At 37.1% G+C, this 14,188-nt stretch overlaps 2 protein-coding genes across 12 annotated transcripts in view; one reads left to right on the top strand and one right to left on the bottom strand.

Annotated features, from left to right (window-relative positions):
- SON (SON DNA and RNA binding protein) overlaps window positions 1-10,483 on the top strand; it is a 34,465-nt gene extending 23,982 nt beyond the window's left edge. The window contains exons 7-14 of one of the 8 annotated variants that reach the window (XR_010154468.1): window positions 168-278; window positions 1,980-2,096; window positions 4,751-4,788; window positions 5,545-5,624; window positions 6,297-6,444; window positions 8,588-8,659; window positions 8,770-8,885; window positions 9,364-10,483. Coding sequence is in view for 4 of the 8 variants with exons in the window: in XM_016947141.4 (XP_016802630.1) it covers window positions 168-278; window positions 1,980-2,096; window positions 6,297-6,444; window positions 8,588-8,659; window positions 8,770-8,885; window positions 9,417-9,575 (723 nt within the window). In the remaining 4 variants the exon portion in view is untranslated. Of the gene's footprint in view, window positions 1-167; window positions 279-1,230; window positions 1,337-1,979; window positions 2,097-2,232; window positions 2,372-4,750; window positions 4,789-5,544; window positions 5,625-6,296; window positions 6,445-8,587; window positions 8,660-8,769; window positions 8,886-9,363 lie in introns of those variants that run through there. The other 7 variants (XR_010154469.1, XR_010154466.1, XR_010154467.1 and 4 more) reach the window with 7 other exon arrangements.
- DONSON (DNA replication fork stabilization factor DONSON) overlaps window positions 1-14,188 on the bottom strand; it is a 29,068-nt gene that overhangs the window by 7,419 nt on the left and 7,461 nt on the right. For 2 of the 4 annotated variants that reach the window (XM_016947152.3, XM_016947151.4), the window contains 2 exons: window positions 12,290-12,502; window positions 10,537-11,388 (listed from right to left, as the gene is read on the bottom strand). In XM_016947152.3, coding sequence (XP_016802641.1) covers window positions 11,251-11,388; window positions 12,290-12,502 — 351 coding nt within the window. In that variant the 3' untranslated portion in view covers window positions 10,537-11,250. Of the gene's footprint in view, window positions 1-10,536; window positions 11,389-12,289; window positions 12,503-14,188 lie in introns of those variants that run through there. The other 2 variants (XM_063803393.1, NM_001246554.2) reach the window with 2 other exon arrangements.

A 14,188-nucleotide genomic window follows, 5' to 3' on the forward strand; every position in this document is an offset into this window, starting at 1 on the left:
TTCCAAGATTACTTTCTCTTTCTGAGTCTTCTCCCTATTTTCCAAGATTATTAGTATTATAAGACTATTATTTTGTTTTTGATATGTAGCAACTAAAGATATGAGTACTTTTCAGAATTTAGGGGACTATGGTAATTTGAGATAATTATCTCTGTTTTCTTTCTTAGCCTGTGGACATCTCTACAGCAATGAGTGAACGGGCACTTGCTCAGAAAAGACTCAGTGAGAATGCATTTGATCTTGAAGCCATGAGCATGTTAAATAGAGCTCAGGAAAGGGTATGTAGCAGTTTTTTTTAAAAAAAATTATTATTTACCATCAGCCAACTCACACCAATGTACCAGTTTTAATGTCTAAATAAGAATTTCGCTAACTAGATGGTTGAGTTGTAACATCCTTTACCTTATTTTCAATGTCTTATTTTAAATGAAAGTGATTCGAGGCCTGATCATTTATTCAATAAATGTTTATTGTTTACTATGTGGCAGGAACTGTTTCTTGAGAGAACAAAATAGAAAAATTTCCCTGTCCTCACAGAGTTTACAATCTGGTGTATAAAAACAACTAAGTGCCTACAACCCTATGAAATGTGTAGGTATTAATAGTTGCCATATTTCAGCTGAGAAAACTGAAGTAAAGGGTGGTTAAGGCCAGGCATGGTCGCTGATGCCTGTAATCCCAGCACTTTGGGAGGCCGAGGTGGGGGCAAGGAGTCAGGAGTTCAAGACCAGCCTGGCCAAGGTGATGAAACCCCATCTCTACTAAAAATACAAAAATTAGCTGGGTTTGGTGTTGCATGCCTGTAATCCCAGCTACTCAGGAGGCTGAGGCAGGAGAAATGCTTGAACCCGGGAGGCAGAGGTTGCAGTGAGCCAAGATCGCGCCACTGTACTCCAGCCTGGGCAACAGAGTGAGACTGTCTAAAAAAAACAAAAGAGTGATTAAGTGATATCCATAGTCACACAACTAATTAGTGGGGGAACTGGGATTCAAACCTAAGCAATCTGAATCTGGAGTCTGTGCTTTTAACAATGGACAGCCTCTCCATTTCATTTCTACTGTTTTATGGTAAATCAGTAAGTACATGTTCAGACAGGAAATACATTGCTGACAGTGCAAGGTGTTTAGTAAATCTAATTTGTCTTGAATGACAGCTGATCTTTATCACAACAAACGTTGGTGACTGAAAAAAAGTATACAAGCTTTTTTAAAAAGTTGTTTTACGGCCAGGTGCGGTGGCTGACGCCTGTTATCCCAGCACTTTGAAAGGCCGAGGCGGGCGGATCAGTTGAGGTCAGGAGTTCAACACCAGCCTGACTAACATGGAGAAACCCTGTCTCGACTAAAAATACAAAATTAGCCGGGCGCGGTGGCGCATGTTTGTAATCAATCCCAGCTACTCTGGAGGCTGAGGCAGGAGAATCGCTTGAACTCGGGAGGAGGAGGTTGCAGTGAGCAGACGTCGCACCATTGCACTCCAGCCTGGGCAACAAGAGAGAAACTCCATCTCAAAAAAAAATAGTCGTTTATGTATTCAAGTGGACAGTTTCCTATATTTAAACTCTTTAAACCTGTGTCATGAATTTAGTCTGTATAAATGTCTCAAAGGAAGTAATTAAGAATCCAGGCTGTCATGACATGTATTACATTTGTATGAGATAGGAAGGGAGGGTGGGGACCCATTGTCATATGAGCTCTTTTTTGCATTTTTAGTGTATCTGTGTGATAGTTTGAAGAATATTAACAGCTGTATTTTTTAGTAGCCGTGCTTTTAGATACATTTCAAAATCTTATTAATGGGATTCACTAAATGTTGTCAAACTGCTTCTTTAGAAAGTTTAGGCAAACATTTAATGTTAAATATGTTTTAAAAGTTAAATATTTAAGTCTGCTTTTCAGCCATTTTTAGTGAATTATTACCAGTGATGTTTTAATCAGGTAATTTTACTTAGTTAACTGAGACTACTTATTTTCTTCAGATTGATGCCTGGGCTCAGCTGAACTCTATTCCTGGCCAGTTCACAGGAAGTACAGGAGTACAGGTTTTGACACAAGAACAGTTGGCCAATACTGGTGCCCAAGCCTGGATTAAAAAGGTACACAGTATATGCACATATGAAAGTGTCGAACAAAAAGTTTAAATTTTTTGGAAACTGTTTATTAAAACTGCATGAAAAGACCAGTGACTCTAACCAAAGTTCCAAGTAAATTTGCTATGTGTATATGCTCCAGGGTGGACACTGAAGACGGACTGGATTCATGAGAAAATGGCAAATGTATAAATGTGGCTCAAGAGCCACTAATTTATAAGGTTATTTTAAAAATTGTTACTGCTGCTTTTGAAGGGGTGATTTAACTTTATTTTGAACGCTAATAGCGTATCAGGTGCTGTTTAGAATATTCCACAGTTCCTGCTGGACTACTAACCTAATCATTTCAAAGCAGTGGTTCTCAAATTTTTCTTCATCATGGGATACTTTATTACAGGTTTATTTTTAGTGGATCACTGCCCCCAAGAGCCCTCTACCACCTTAATTTTCCATTCCTCTATTCCTTTGCCCTCGCACCCCACCCGCTTCATTAGTGCCTGTGCCTTCTTGTAAGATCTCTTGGCCCCTCACTCACTCTTGTGACCTGTAGCCCCAGGACCTTTTGGTTGTCAGCTGCTGGTTACAGCAAGTGGTTGGGAGGCCCTAGTATTAGCTCTGCATGTGGTGATCTTGCCATGGGACTGGAAGCCTGAGGGAGGATGGCTGGAGTGGGGTGGGCTGTGGTGAAGGGGATGGGATGGAGATTAATCTGTGGACCACCATTTAGGCCCTAGTGGCCTCTGGTGATCCACAGGCTCAATTTGAGAACCACTAATTTCATGACAAAACAGATATGTAAGACCTAAAATCAAGGGAGAGAATGGACGCCTCGTGCTACGAAGATGTAGGTGCATCTGGTTTCAGATTCTGCAGTGAGACCTGTGAACTCCACCTACGGCTGCCTCATCATTGGGGGAGTCTTAGGTGGCTAAGAAGGGCATTCTGAAGAAACGCGTTCTGGTGAAGGGACAAAGCTTGGTTGGATGGGTGATGGGAAATTTGTTACAGGAGTACTGGCAGCATAGCAGTGCTGAAACTGGGAGGCCGCGTGGTCTAATGGATTGGGAAGGTTTCTTTATCCTGTTGTACTCCTGACTCCTTGTGTAATCGTGGGCAAGTAACTCTTTGGAATTTCAAAGTCTCTGAGGTGTCTAGTGGTAATCAGTAACGTGATGGTTACCTATAGAGAGTTTTTGCTATGAGTGCCAGTGAATGAGCTGAATTTCTGAAAAATGAGACATTGGTTGCTTTGTGTATTTTAATCTTGTAACATTTATTTCAATTTTGATAGCTTTATCTTTGTTGATCTTACTAACAAATTAATATGAAACATCATGTATACTCATTATGCCTGCCTTTTTTTGGGAAGTAGTTGCACTGATGTGTATAGTGAGTACACAGTTAGATTCATTAAGAAATTACAATTTCTGCAGTTTGCTGAGGGTTGGTGTTAGAATAAAGGGTGAAAATGTATATAGCAAAATATTTTAAAGATTGGATTAATCTTGGACTTCTATATTATAGTTACTATGAAAGTGATTTATATAATATTTGAAAAAGTGTCTTTCATCTTTGGAAGAACTATAAATGTACATCTATTTCTTTAGTTTTAATTCTTTAATACTATTTAGTCTTGAAGCTAAGTACTCAGCCAATATTTCAGGAAGTTAGAAATAAAGCTTATGGGTGTTAAAATAGGCACATAATACAGAGTCATGTACACTGCTAGGTAGAAACTTCTGAATGTGCTTTCATTACAAAATTTTGGTCTTTATCTAATGATGTGCTGATCCATAATGTTTGTATACTTCTAAATGTGTTAATAACTTAAATAACTTTTAAAAAGTGAATCTTTTACTGACTCAATTGGTTTTCCCCTAAAATAATTTCTTCTGGTATTTGCAGTCTTGTAGGCAGTTAACAGACTTTAATAACTTTAAAATGTTCAGTAGCACCTTTAAAAAAGGCTTCGACTTTATATTTTATGTAAGATATACTTTGGGAAGCAAATTATTTTGATAAATTATGAGATAAAGATATGTTCAGACCAAATTTTAAATTATAGATAAAAGTAGCACTTAAAGGAAAAGATTCATTTGTATAGAATTACTGAAGAATATTTGATGCTAGTATCAACTAAAAAAGAAACTTTTTAAAATTAAAAATGGGCCACAACATATAGAAGTCATTAGGCAGCTGAAAATTTAGGATGTATGATCCATGTTAAATATCACAAATATTGTCTACTCATTAAATGTTTGTGTTTAGAAAACCTGTCAAATGATCATTTTGGCTCTTTAGTATAGTCCAGCATCTGCCTTATGTGTTAAAAAACACATGGAATACCAACATCCTCCGTGTTCTTTTTAGTTTGTTGCAGTGTATTTTTAGATTACAAGAAAAGCAAAGTTTTATCAGTAGTCTCATTAATCAGTAAAACATTTAAAGTAGTTGGTTTAAAATAACTTTTATTTCTAGAATGGAATGATTTGGATGTGACCTGATAAATACAGTTTGTTATTGTGGTCTCATTAAATTAATCAGCTTTTTCACACTGGGGTAAAGAAACAGATGATGATACTAGGGAATGGAAACAAAATTGGAAACCTGGGTTATTTGGGGATTTATATTGTACTCTGCACAGTTGCCCTTTTTTTTAGGAGTGTTCCCTGGAAAAGAGGGACGGATGAACCTGGAAGTAAGTAAAAGACATTCTAGGTGTGTAGCATCAAGGCAGTTAATATCCAAGCATCAGCTTTCTCTTTATACATCTACACTGCATGGCCTGCACCAAATAAGGAACTGAACCAGGGGTATGTTTTTACCTCCACAGCTGCCTCCTTCCATCAGAGCACCTTGATGAACTTAATGTCTAGTCACACGTCATTGGCATGTTTTCTCCCCAGCATTTAATTACAAAGCTGGGAAACAAAAGATGATAGATACAGTTTTACTACTGCATACAAACATTTCTTTTTTACATTCAGTATTAACTTATCAATATAGGAGATGTGAATACGTACTATTTCCTGAGCTACTGAAGTTTTTGTACTCTCTGTTGATAAGTTAATGACTTGCTATATTATATATTTTTATATATATATATATATTTGGTAAGAGAACATAAAAACCTAAAATTTAGTAACAAGGGGAAAATAAAGCATGATTTGGAGATATGTTTCAAATTTTTAAAAAATGACCATAAAGATCAGCAGTACAACTTAATACTGTTTGTTATATGTACGTGGATGCCCTTTAATAAGAGGCATTGAATATTTCTTAACCTGTAAAAATAACTTGACCATGCTAATGTATATATACTTGTGCATCTTAGGACATTAAGTGGTTTGCTGCTTTGATGGAAATTATGGTTCAGTGGGTTGGATACAAGAGAGATGATTGTTCACAGAATAACCTGTGAACTTTCACCCCTCTGTATGGAAACTTGTTTCAGGGCCAAATCCTTGTAGCTGTCTTCTTGCCCCGGTCAGTGCCAGCCGTACTATTCACAACACTGCTGCTACCGAGGCCTAGGTATGTAAACATTTAAGGAGTTTTTTAAGTCTTTTAACATCAAGCTAGGTTTTAAAAGAATTCAAATTCATTTTGACATACTTACAGGATATTTTATGTGATTGTTTTCTATTTGTTACTGTGTAAATTTCAAGAGTTTTTTTTTTCTGCTTTAGGGATTTTCTAAGTAAAATATTTATACTTGCTTTATAGTAGAATGGGGAAGAAAACTTTGGATGACAACAGTATGCTTCTTCAGTGTCTAAACTATTTCTAAGTGATTTCTGGGCTTTATTCATAAACTAGGTACACCTGGGACAATTAATATCATTGATTGTTTTAACATTGCCTTCTTTTTATTTTGCAAGCTAAGAAGAGATACCAGTGAACCTAAATAGTGGACGAAAACAGGAGTGTTCTAATTTTTTTTTTTTTTGAGGGGGGCACGAGGGCTACTGTTTCAAAACTGCCATTTACTTGTCTTATTTGACTTCCAAAATACTATTACGTTAATGTGCAAATAATCAGAAGATACACACTACAGTATGTATAAAGTATAGAGGAATTTACATTTAATTGCTATAACAGATCTAGAAGTAAAGTAAGATTCCTCTTTTTAGAAAGTAAACAATGAATCTGTCACCAAGTTCTAACTGTAAAATGGGGACATTTTACCTTTCTTTCTTTGGATAGGATCAGTTCTTAAGAGCAGCCCCGGTAACTGGAGGAATGGGAGCCGTTTTGATGAGAAAAATGGGCTGGAGAGAAGGAGAAGGATTAGGAAAAAACAAAGAAGGCAATAAGGAACCCATCCTAGTTGATTTTAAGACAGACCGAAAAGGTAACAAGTTCTTTTTTGGAATGTTTATTAACGTCTCCTTTAACATTACCTTTAATATATCTTTTTGAACCCAGTGATACTGAATTGAAGGCACTTCTTGTATATATACAGGTATTTGTCAGAAAAAACATTAACCCCTTTTGGGGTTCACAGAGCAGCTTATTTTTATATAACTATGGATAGAGACACCAGTTTGAACTTTTAAAAGGCACCTTTTGTTATGCTAGTTGCTAAATATGGAAATGTGTATATATCTAATTTTATTATTACACCTCCAAATTCAACTGGATTTCATGTTTAGAAAACAGGATTTCCATTTTATTTTCTCTTGACAAGGAACCATCCTTTTTTCTAGAGTTTAGTTTATTTTTTGTTAGATATTTTAGCACATCTTCATTATTTCGTATTACAATACTGTTTAGTCTAGATTTCATAAACCCTGTTTGCTTTTTTCTTCCAAGCTCAGTAGTTAAGTTGGGTTAGAGTATAGTAGACCAGCTGCTGACAATAACGTTACTTCTTCCTGTTGCCTTGTGTTAAGGCATCTTGGAACTGTTAGCATTGACTGTATTTTCCTTTTACCTTCAGATACCTGGGCAGGGCAGCACTGTGTCTTCTATGTAGCTTGTATGTAGTTGCTAAGTATTTAATCATTCCCACAGATGATAGCTAATTGGCATCTTTTAAATAACTTCTTCCCTTGGAATAATGTAAGTGGAATCATGAGAGGCTTGCCAGCTCAGTATGATTTTTGTATAGCTTGTTTAAACCTCATTTATAAAAGCTGACAAATGTAAAACTGGGATATATTTTCATCTTTGTAATCAAACAGTAAGTTGAAGCTAACTTCAACAGTTAAACTGTCTTAATGAATTTGGAAATGAACTAGCTCTGCACCAAATACTTTGATGTTAAGTATTGTACAATTTCAGGAAGCATTGTCCTTGGAATTGTGGGACATGGCCTGACTGTAAGCTCTCAGAGAACCACAGATTTCCCAGGATAGGTTTAGAAAAGCTTTATATTAGCATGGAATTATTTAGCAAAGGTTGAAAAATTTCCTGTAACATACAGGATGAGCATCCCACATCTGGAAACCTGAAATGCTCTAAAACAGAAAACTTTTTGAATACTGATACGATGCTCAAAGGAAATACTCATTGGTGCATTTTGGATTTCAGCCTCTTCAGATTTGGGATGCTCGACCGCTAAATACAATGCAAATATTTGAAAACCTGGAATCAACCGACACACTTCTGGTCCCAAGCATTTTGGATATGAATTGGGAAATTCTGTATATGAATTGGGAAAGCAGTGTTTGGGTTTAGCAATGTAGCTAATCCCCTTTGTAATAAGTCTATGGAGAGAGAGGTTATGTAGAAAGGTTATGTTCATATTTTGAGAACATCTCCCATTTGTTAGGAAGGGAGAGGAGAGTTTGCTAGGAAAAAAGGGACCTATTTTATTTGGAGACAACCGTTTTCACCTTTTTGGTGGCTTAAAATCCTAACCTTTTTTGGAAGAGTCTTAACTGAAGCTTATTTTTTTTAAGAGACAGTAAATCTGCAGAAATCACTTGGCAATAAGCTATTTTTTTTCTTTTTTTGAGATGGAGTTTTGCTCGTTGCCCAGGCTGTCAGGGGCACGATCTTTACTCACTGCAACCTTCGCTTCCCAGGTTCAAGCGATTCTCCTGCCCCAGCCTCCCGAGTAGCTGGGATTACAGGCGCCCACCACCACGCCCGGCTAATTTTTGTTTCTTTAGTAGAGACGGGGTTTCACCATGTTGGCCAGGCTGGTCTCAAACTCTTGACCTCAGGAGATCCACCCGCCTCGGCCTCCCAAAGTGCTGGGATTACAGGCATGAGCCACTGTGCCTGGCCATACTTAACTTTTTGTTTTCTGTTTACATTTGGTATTTATTACAATTTCTCATACCAAGATCTATGAATATTAAATATAAATTTATATGCTGAAAAACAGTAAAAGAGAAGAAAGAGAAGATTGATAGAGAAATCAAGTGCACTAGGAATCTGTTGATTTTATTTGAAGGCATACATTTTGAGGTTCAGACTCCTACAGAGGGATCTTTGTTTTAAAGTGGTGCTTTGAAATTTATTTAGTGAACAATTTTTTTTTAAAGGTCTTGTTGCAGTAGGAGAAAGAGCACAAAAGAGGTCTGGGAACTTCTCTGCTGCAATGAAAGATCTGTCAGGTGAGAGCACGTTTTTGAATTTCCTCTTACCCTAATCCCACCTTGAATTCATTATTTGTTGCAGAAGTTGGTGGAAATAATTTAAAACTGGGTATTTCTCCCCCCTGCAGGCAAACATCCTGTGTCTGCTTTGATGGAGATCTGTAATAAAAGAAGGTGGCAACCACCTGAATTTCTATTGGTCCATGATAGTGGCCCTGATCATCGCAAACATTTTCTCTTTAGGGTAAATATGAATTTCTGCATTAATTATATATATTTATTAATGTGATGACTTAGAGGGTGAGGGGTAAACATGATCACAGGATTAAGATTCTGTTCATGGGTGGGGGGTTTGTATTTGTAGTTAAGTGGTGGGGTTTTTAAACACTGAAGGGTGCTTTAATATGACTTGTCAATGTCCTATTTTTTAAAAAATTGGAAAAAAAGGGGTAAAATATAGTATACAATTGTTATTTTCTAGTTGAATGTGGGGAATTAATTTAATACTTTTGTCAGTCTTTTTCTCAATTTGGAGACCTGCTCTTAATTTGCAGTCCCTTTTCCCAAATGATTTGATTCTTCTGGGTTGAGATTATAATTTGACTTACATAGTATGGGTTTTATATTTTTGTAAATTATTTTTCTAGCATTTAGTGAAAAAATACAAAGCTAATAGATATTAAAGTTTGATGCTGTTCTTATTGTATGTTTTTCTTGAATAGGTATTGAGAAATGGAAGCCCTTACCAGCCCAATTGTATGTTTTTCTTGAATAGGTATTGATAAATGGAAGCGCTTACCAGCCCAGCTTTGCCAGCCCTAATAAGAAGCATGCTAAAGCCACAGCAGCTACTGTGGTTCTTCAAGCAATGGGCCTTGTACCAAAGGACCTCATGGCTAATGCCACTTGCTTCAGGAGTGCCTCACGTAGATAGATTGAGGTTTTATAATAATCATTTCAGATAATTTTACTCTGCATCACAATGTATTTCCTCTTTAATGTTGTAAATATTTGGCAATTTAAGACATTGTGTAAAAAGCAATCTGTAAAAACATCTCCAGGCTTTGATTTTTGTACCATGGAAATTGTATTTAACCATACAGGGTTTTGGTATGTTTATATTGTTTACCTTAGTGATGTATTTGTTTAAGTGGCTAACATCCAAACGACTGTTTGAAGGCATCAGAGTAATCTTCAGTGTGGAATGTTAAATAACGCTTTTATACTGTATTTTGTACTATGATGTAACTCCCCTTCCTTATGGCTAGGCTACTGTAACACTTGCCTGTAATCAGTGAAGGGCTGTGCACCTTGTACTATTTCACAATGGGTTCTGCTGGACAGATAATGGGCCAGTGTTATTGAGGTGATCAAGATCTGTTCCACAGGGCTAATGCCACCATCTCCCCTCAAAATTTTGTAGAGGTTCTAAAAAGAAAGTGGTATGTTGTGTGATGATCAGCACTAAGTCCTGCATTCCTGTTAAAGCCACTTGGGCCATAAGAAGGGAGTAAAAAATGAAGTCTGCCTAGAATTCTATTGCAGAGGCCAAGTACATTTAGTATGGCATTGAGTTGTGACATAGTTTTACTTTGATGTGCATTTTGAATTTCAGCTACACCTAGATAGACGTAAAATGATAATTAAAATGCTGTAACCAACTTATCTAATAAAATTGGCAACCAGCCACTATTTTGTTGACTATGAGAAAGTTAAAAGTTTATGTTAATTTTTAGGGTCCGATAGAATATTTCATGTGTATTACAGTGGTATTCATATGCTATGTCTCTAAACTTTATTTTCAAAAGCTTAAGGCCCAAATACAAACTTCTCTGGAATAAACGTGGTGTTTTATTTTCTGGGTTATAAAGTGAACAAATACTTAGATACTATTATTTCTTTACCCAATGCTTTTGATTTCTAAGCACTTTTATTTTAAAAATGTGAATTATACAGCCCCCCCACACATACATACATACATACACACACACACACACACACACCCCTATAAGCACATTAAATACTACTTTGCCGTGACAGCTCAGTGTACTTCACAATTCTTAACACTATTCTATGTGGAATACAAAATGCCTTTTTATCTGAATTAACATGCATTTAAAAAGTTTTAGTATATGTGAAAATAAAGGAATTATAAATCAGTAGGAAAGATATTAAGGTAGAAGCATCACCAATCAACTAGCTCAGTAGATGTTGTCTGTATTTATTTTCTACCTTTATGAAACAAGAACCTGCTAACAGGTAAATCGTAAAGTAACATATTTTTGCCCTGATGCCATTAGTCACAATGCCATGGGGTAACTGCTATGTGATTTCCCATTTGCAAGGAAGCATATTAATTCAGTTTCTGCTCAATATACAATTAGGTCGTAGGGATATAGATATCTCATTTGAGTTATCTGAGTTTTTCATCTTTATATCTAAAAATCTAATCTGAAAATAGTAAAACACTGATTTAAAACCTTAGATGCTACTGTAATAAAAGTTATGTTTATAAACATTTCAGTATATTCCTTCAACTTCAAGAATCTTGAATTTCCTTGCTAGAAGGCTTTTTTCCTCAAAGATTCCTTTTAGGCTTACTTTGGTGTTCAGGATCTCCAATTATAAATGTAGTCTCTCAGCACCACATTCCGTAAAGATGATTTCCCAAGTAACGGTATTTGACTAAGTTGCTCCAGAGTGTTAGGGTGCAAACCACAGTTAGTAAGCTCTTTATGAACAACCTCCTGTGGAAATGTGTGTACAAGTCAGTAAAAAGCACATTAGTCTTTAAACACAGAAGAGTTAAATAATTACTATGGAGACTGACAAATAAATGGCTGATTAATGTGATTCATCCTATTAATAGAAGTTGATGCTAAGAATTTTTGTAGTGACAAAATCCCAAAATATTAATGGTTATTTTTATAAGTCTAGCCAACTGAGATGCATGAGACAATTTTAAAGGTCTTAATTCTAACTCTAAAAACCTTAAGTATGTTCAAAATTAAAGGCAAATATGGTTAAATACCCACAGTGAATTGTTTCCTTAAACTATAAAGGAATCAGGAGTTTTGGATGCAAGAGGAAATGAAAAAGCTGCCCCTTTTTGGAATGGGAAGTTCTTCAGTCACTGTTAAAACTATTTGGACTGAGGCCGGGTGCCGTGGCTCAAGCCTGTAATCCCAACATTTTGGGAGGCCAAGGTGGGCAGATCACCTGAAGTCAGGAGTTCAAGACCAGCCTGGCCAACATGGTGAAACCCCGTCTCTAATAAAGATACAAAAAATAGCCAGATGTGGTGGCACATGCCTGTAATCTCAGCTACTTGGGAGGCTGAGGCAGGAGAACTGTTTGAACCCAGGAGGCTAAGGCTGCAGTGAGCCGAGATCGCGCCGCTGCACTCCAGTCCAGGCAACAGCAAGACTCCGTCTCAAAAAAAAAGAAAAAATTGTACTTGGACTGAATTCATGAAAGCTACCTCACATAAACAACTTAAGACATTATTCCTTCCTCTAGTAATTCATAATTAAGTAACAGTTTAATTACTTGAAACACAATAGTGACTCAGCATAAATGACTCAATTTCCCTCCAGCTAGTTTGAGGAAACTACAACTAAAACAGTCTGCTCATAGGTGTCTACATACCATATCAAGTACTTTGTCCATTTGCAGGCAGATGTTAAATACAGCAGTTGGCTCGTGTGGATACAGTACTGCAGAGAAAGATCCACTCTGTGAAGATTTGAGCAGCATGGTCAGTGAATGCAGAGAATGAGGCATGATAGGACCTGTAATCTCCAAACTAAATTGGTCTCTGTATCCAGAAAGAGCTTGTGTCTTCACATTTACACTCCGTGCCTTCATGAAAATGTAAAGAAAAGGAAAATTAAGATCATCTCTCAACCTTTTGCCTAGCCAAAAATATGTTCAATATATTTCCATTTGGGGTTTCCTCTCTTTTAACAATTATGGAACAAAACTATTTCCCAAGACATCTAAACAATGTTATGTGAGTACAAATACTTAGTAAATTTTCAGCAACCTCTCCATATTAAGAGATTTTCAGGTGAAGTATATTCCAGAGAATACCATTTTTTCATATAGTATTTTATCTGATTTAGTAATACACTGTCAATGCAGACTATTGGAAAAACAAAAATTTAAAATCCATTCAATTTTATTGCTAAGATTTAGCATGTATTTTGTATTTACATGTATAATTTATTATGATTATAATCCCAGCACTTTGGGAGGCCAAGGTGGGCAGATCACTTGAGGTCAGGAGTTCAAGACCAGCCTGGCCAACATGGTGAAACCTCGTCTCTATTAAAAATACAAAAAAATTAGCCAGGCATGGTGGTGTGAGCCTATAGTCCCAGCTACTTGGGAAGCTAAGGCAGAAGAATCACCTGAGCCCCAGAGGCAGAGGTTGAAGAATCGCTTGAGCCCGTTAGGCAGAGTTTGCAGTGAGCCAAAATTGAGCCACTGCTCTCCAGCCTGGGTGACAGAGCAAGACTCCGTCTCTAAATAGATAGATGAATGAATGAATGAATGAATGAATGCAGGGCGGCCAGGTGCAGTGGCTCATGCCTGTAATCCCAGCACTTTGGGAGGCCAAGGAGGGCAGATCATGAGGTCAGGAGGTCGAGACCACCCTGACCAACATGGTGAAAACCCGTCTCTACAAAAAATACAAAAAAAAAAAAAAAAAAAAAAAAATTAGCCAGGCGTGGTGGCACACGCCTGGGTGAGAGTGAGATTCCACCTCAAAAAAAAAAAAAAAAAAAAAAAAAAAAGCAGGGCATGGCAGTCCTGTGGTCCGATACTTGAGAGGCTGAGGCAGGAATTTCACTTGAGCCCACATGGTTGAGGCTGCAGTGAGCTGTGCCACTGCACTACAGCAAGACCCTGTCTCCCCAACCAAAAAAAGAAAATAAATGTTCGTATAATTTAAAAAGAGGCCAGGAGTTCAAGACCAGCCTGGCCAATATGGTGAAACTCCTATACTAAAAATACAAAAATTAGCTGGGCGTGGTGGTGCCCACCTGTAACCCCAGCTACTCGGGAGGCTGAGGCAGAAGAATCGCTTGAACCCCAGAGTTGGAGGCTGCAGTGAGCCGAGATCGCACCACTGCACTCCAGCTGGTGACAGAGTGGGACTCCCTCTTAAAACAAACAAACAAACAAAAACAAACAAGAAAAAAACAAAACAAAAAAAATAGCTAGGCTTGGTGGTGTGTGCTTGTAATCCCAGCTACTCAAGAGGCTGAGGCATGGCGCGAGAATCACTTGAACCCGGGAGGCAGGGGTTGCAGTGAGTTGAGATCACGCCACTGCACTCCATTCAGCCTGGATAGCAGCGCAAGACTCCATCTCGAAAAGAAAATAAAAAGGATTTCATATAATTTATATATTTCCACATAATTTCTTTGATATAACTGTCTTATATAATTTTTGTTTCTTTTTTTAATGGGAGGAAAGCAAAATGAAAATATGTACCAAGTAAAAATGCTAGGAGGTTTTTTTTTAAATCAAGAATTTATC

Source organism: Pan troglodytes, chromosome 22, assembly GCF_028858775.2.
Source record: "Pan troglodytes isolate AG18354 chromosome 22, NHGRI_mPanTro3-v2.0_pri, whole genome shotgun sequence".
Taxonomy (NCBI): Eukaryota; Metazoa; Chordata; class Mammalia; order Primates; family Hominidae; genus Pan; species Pan troglodytes.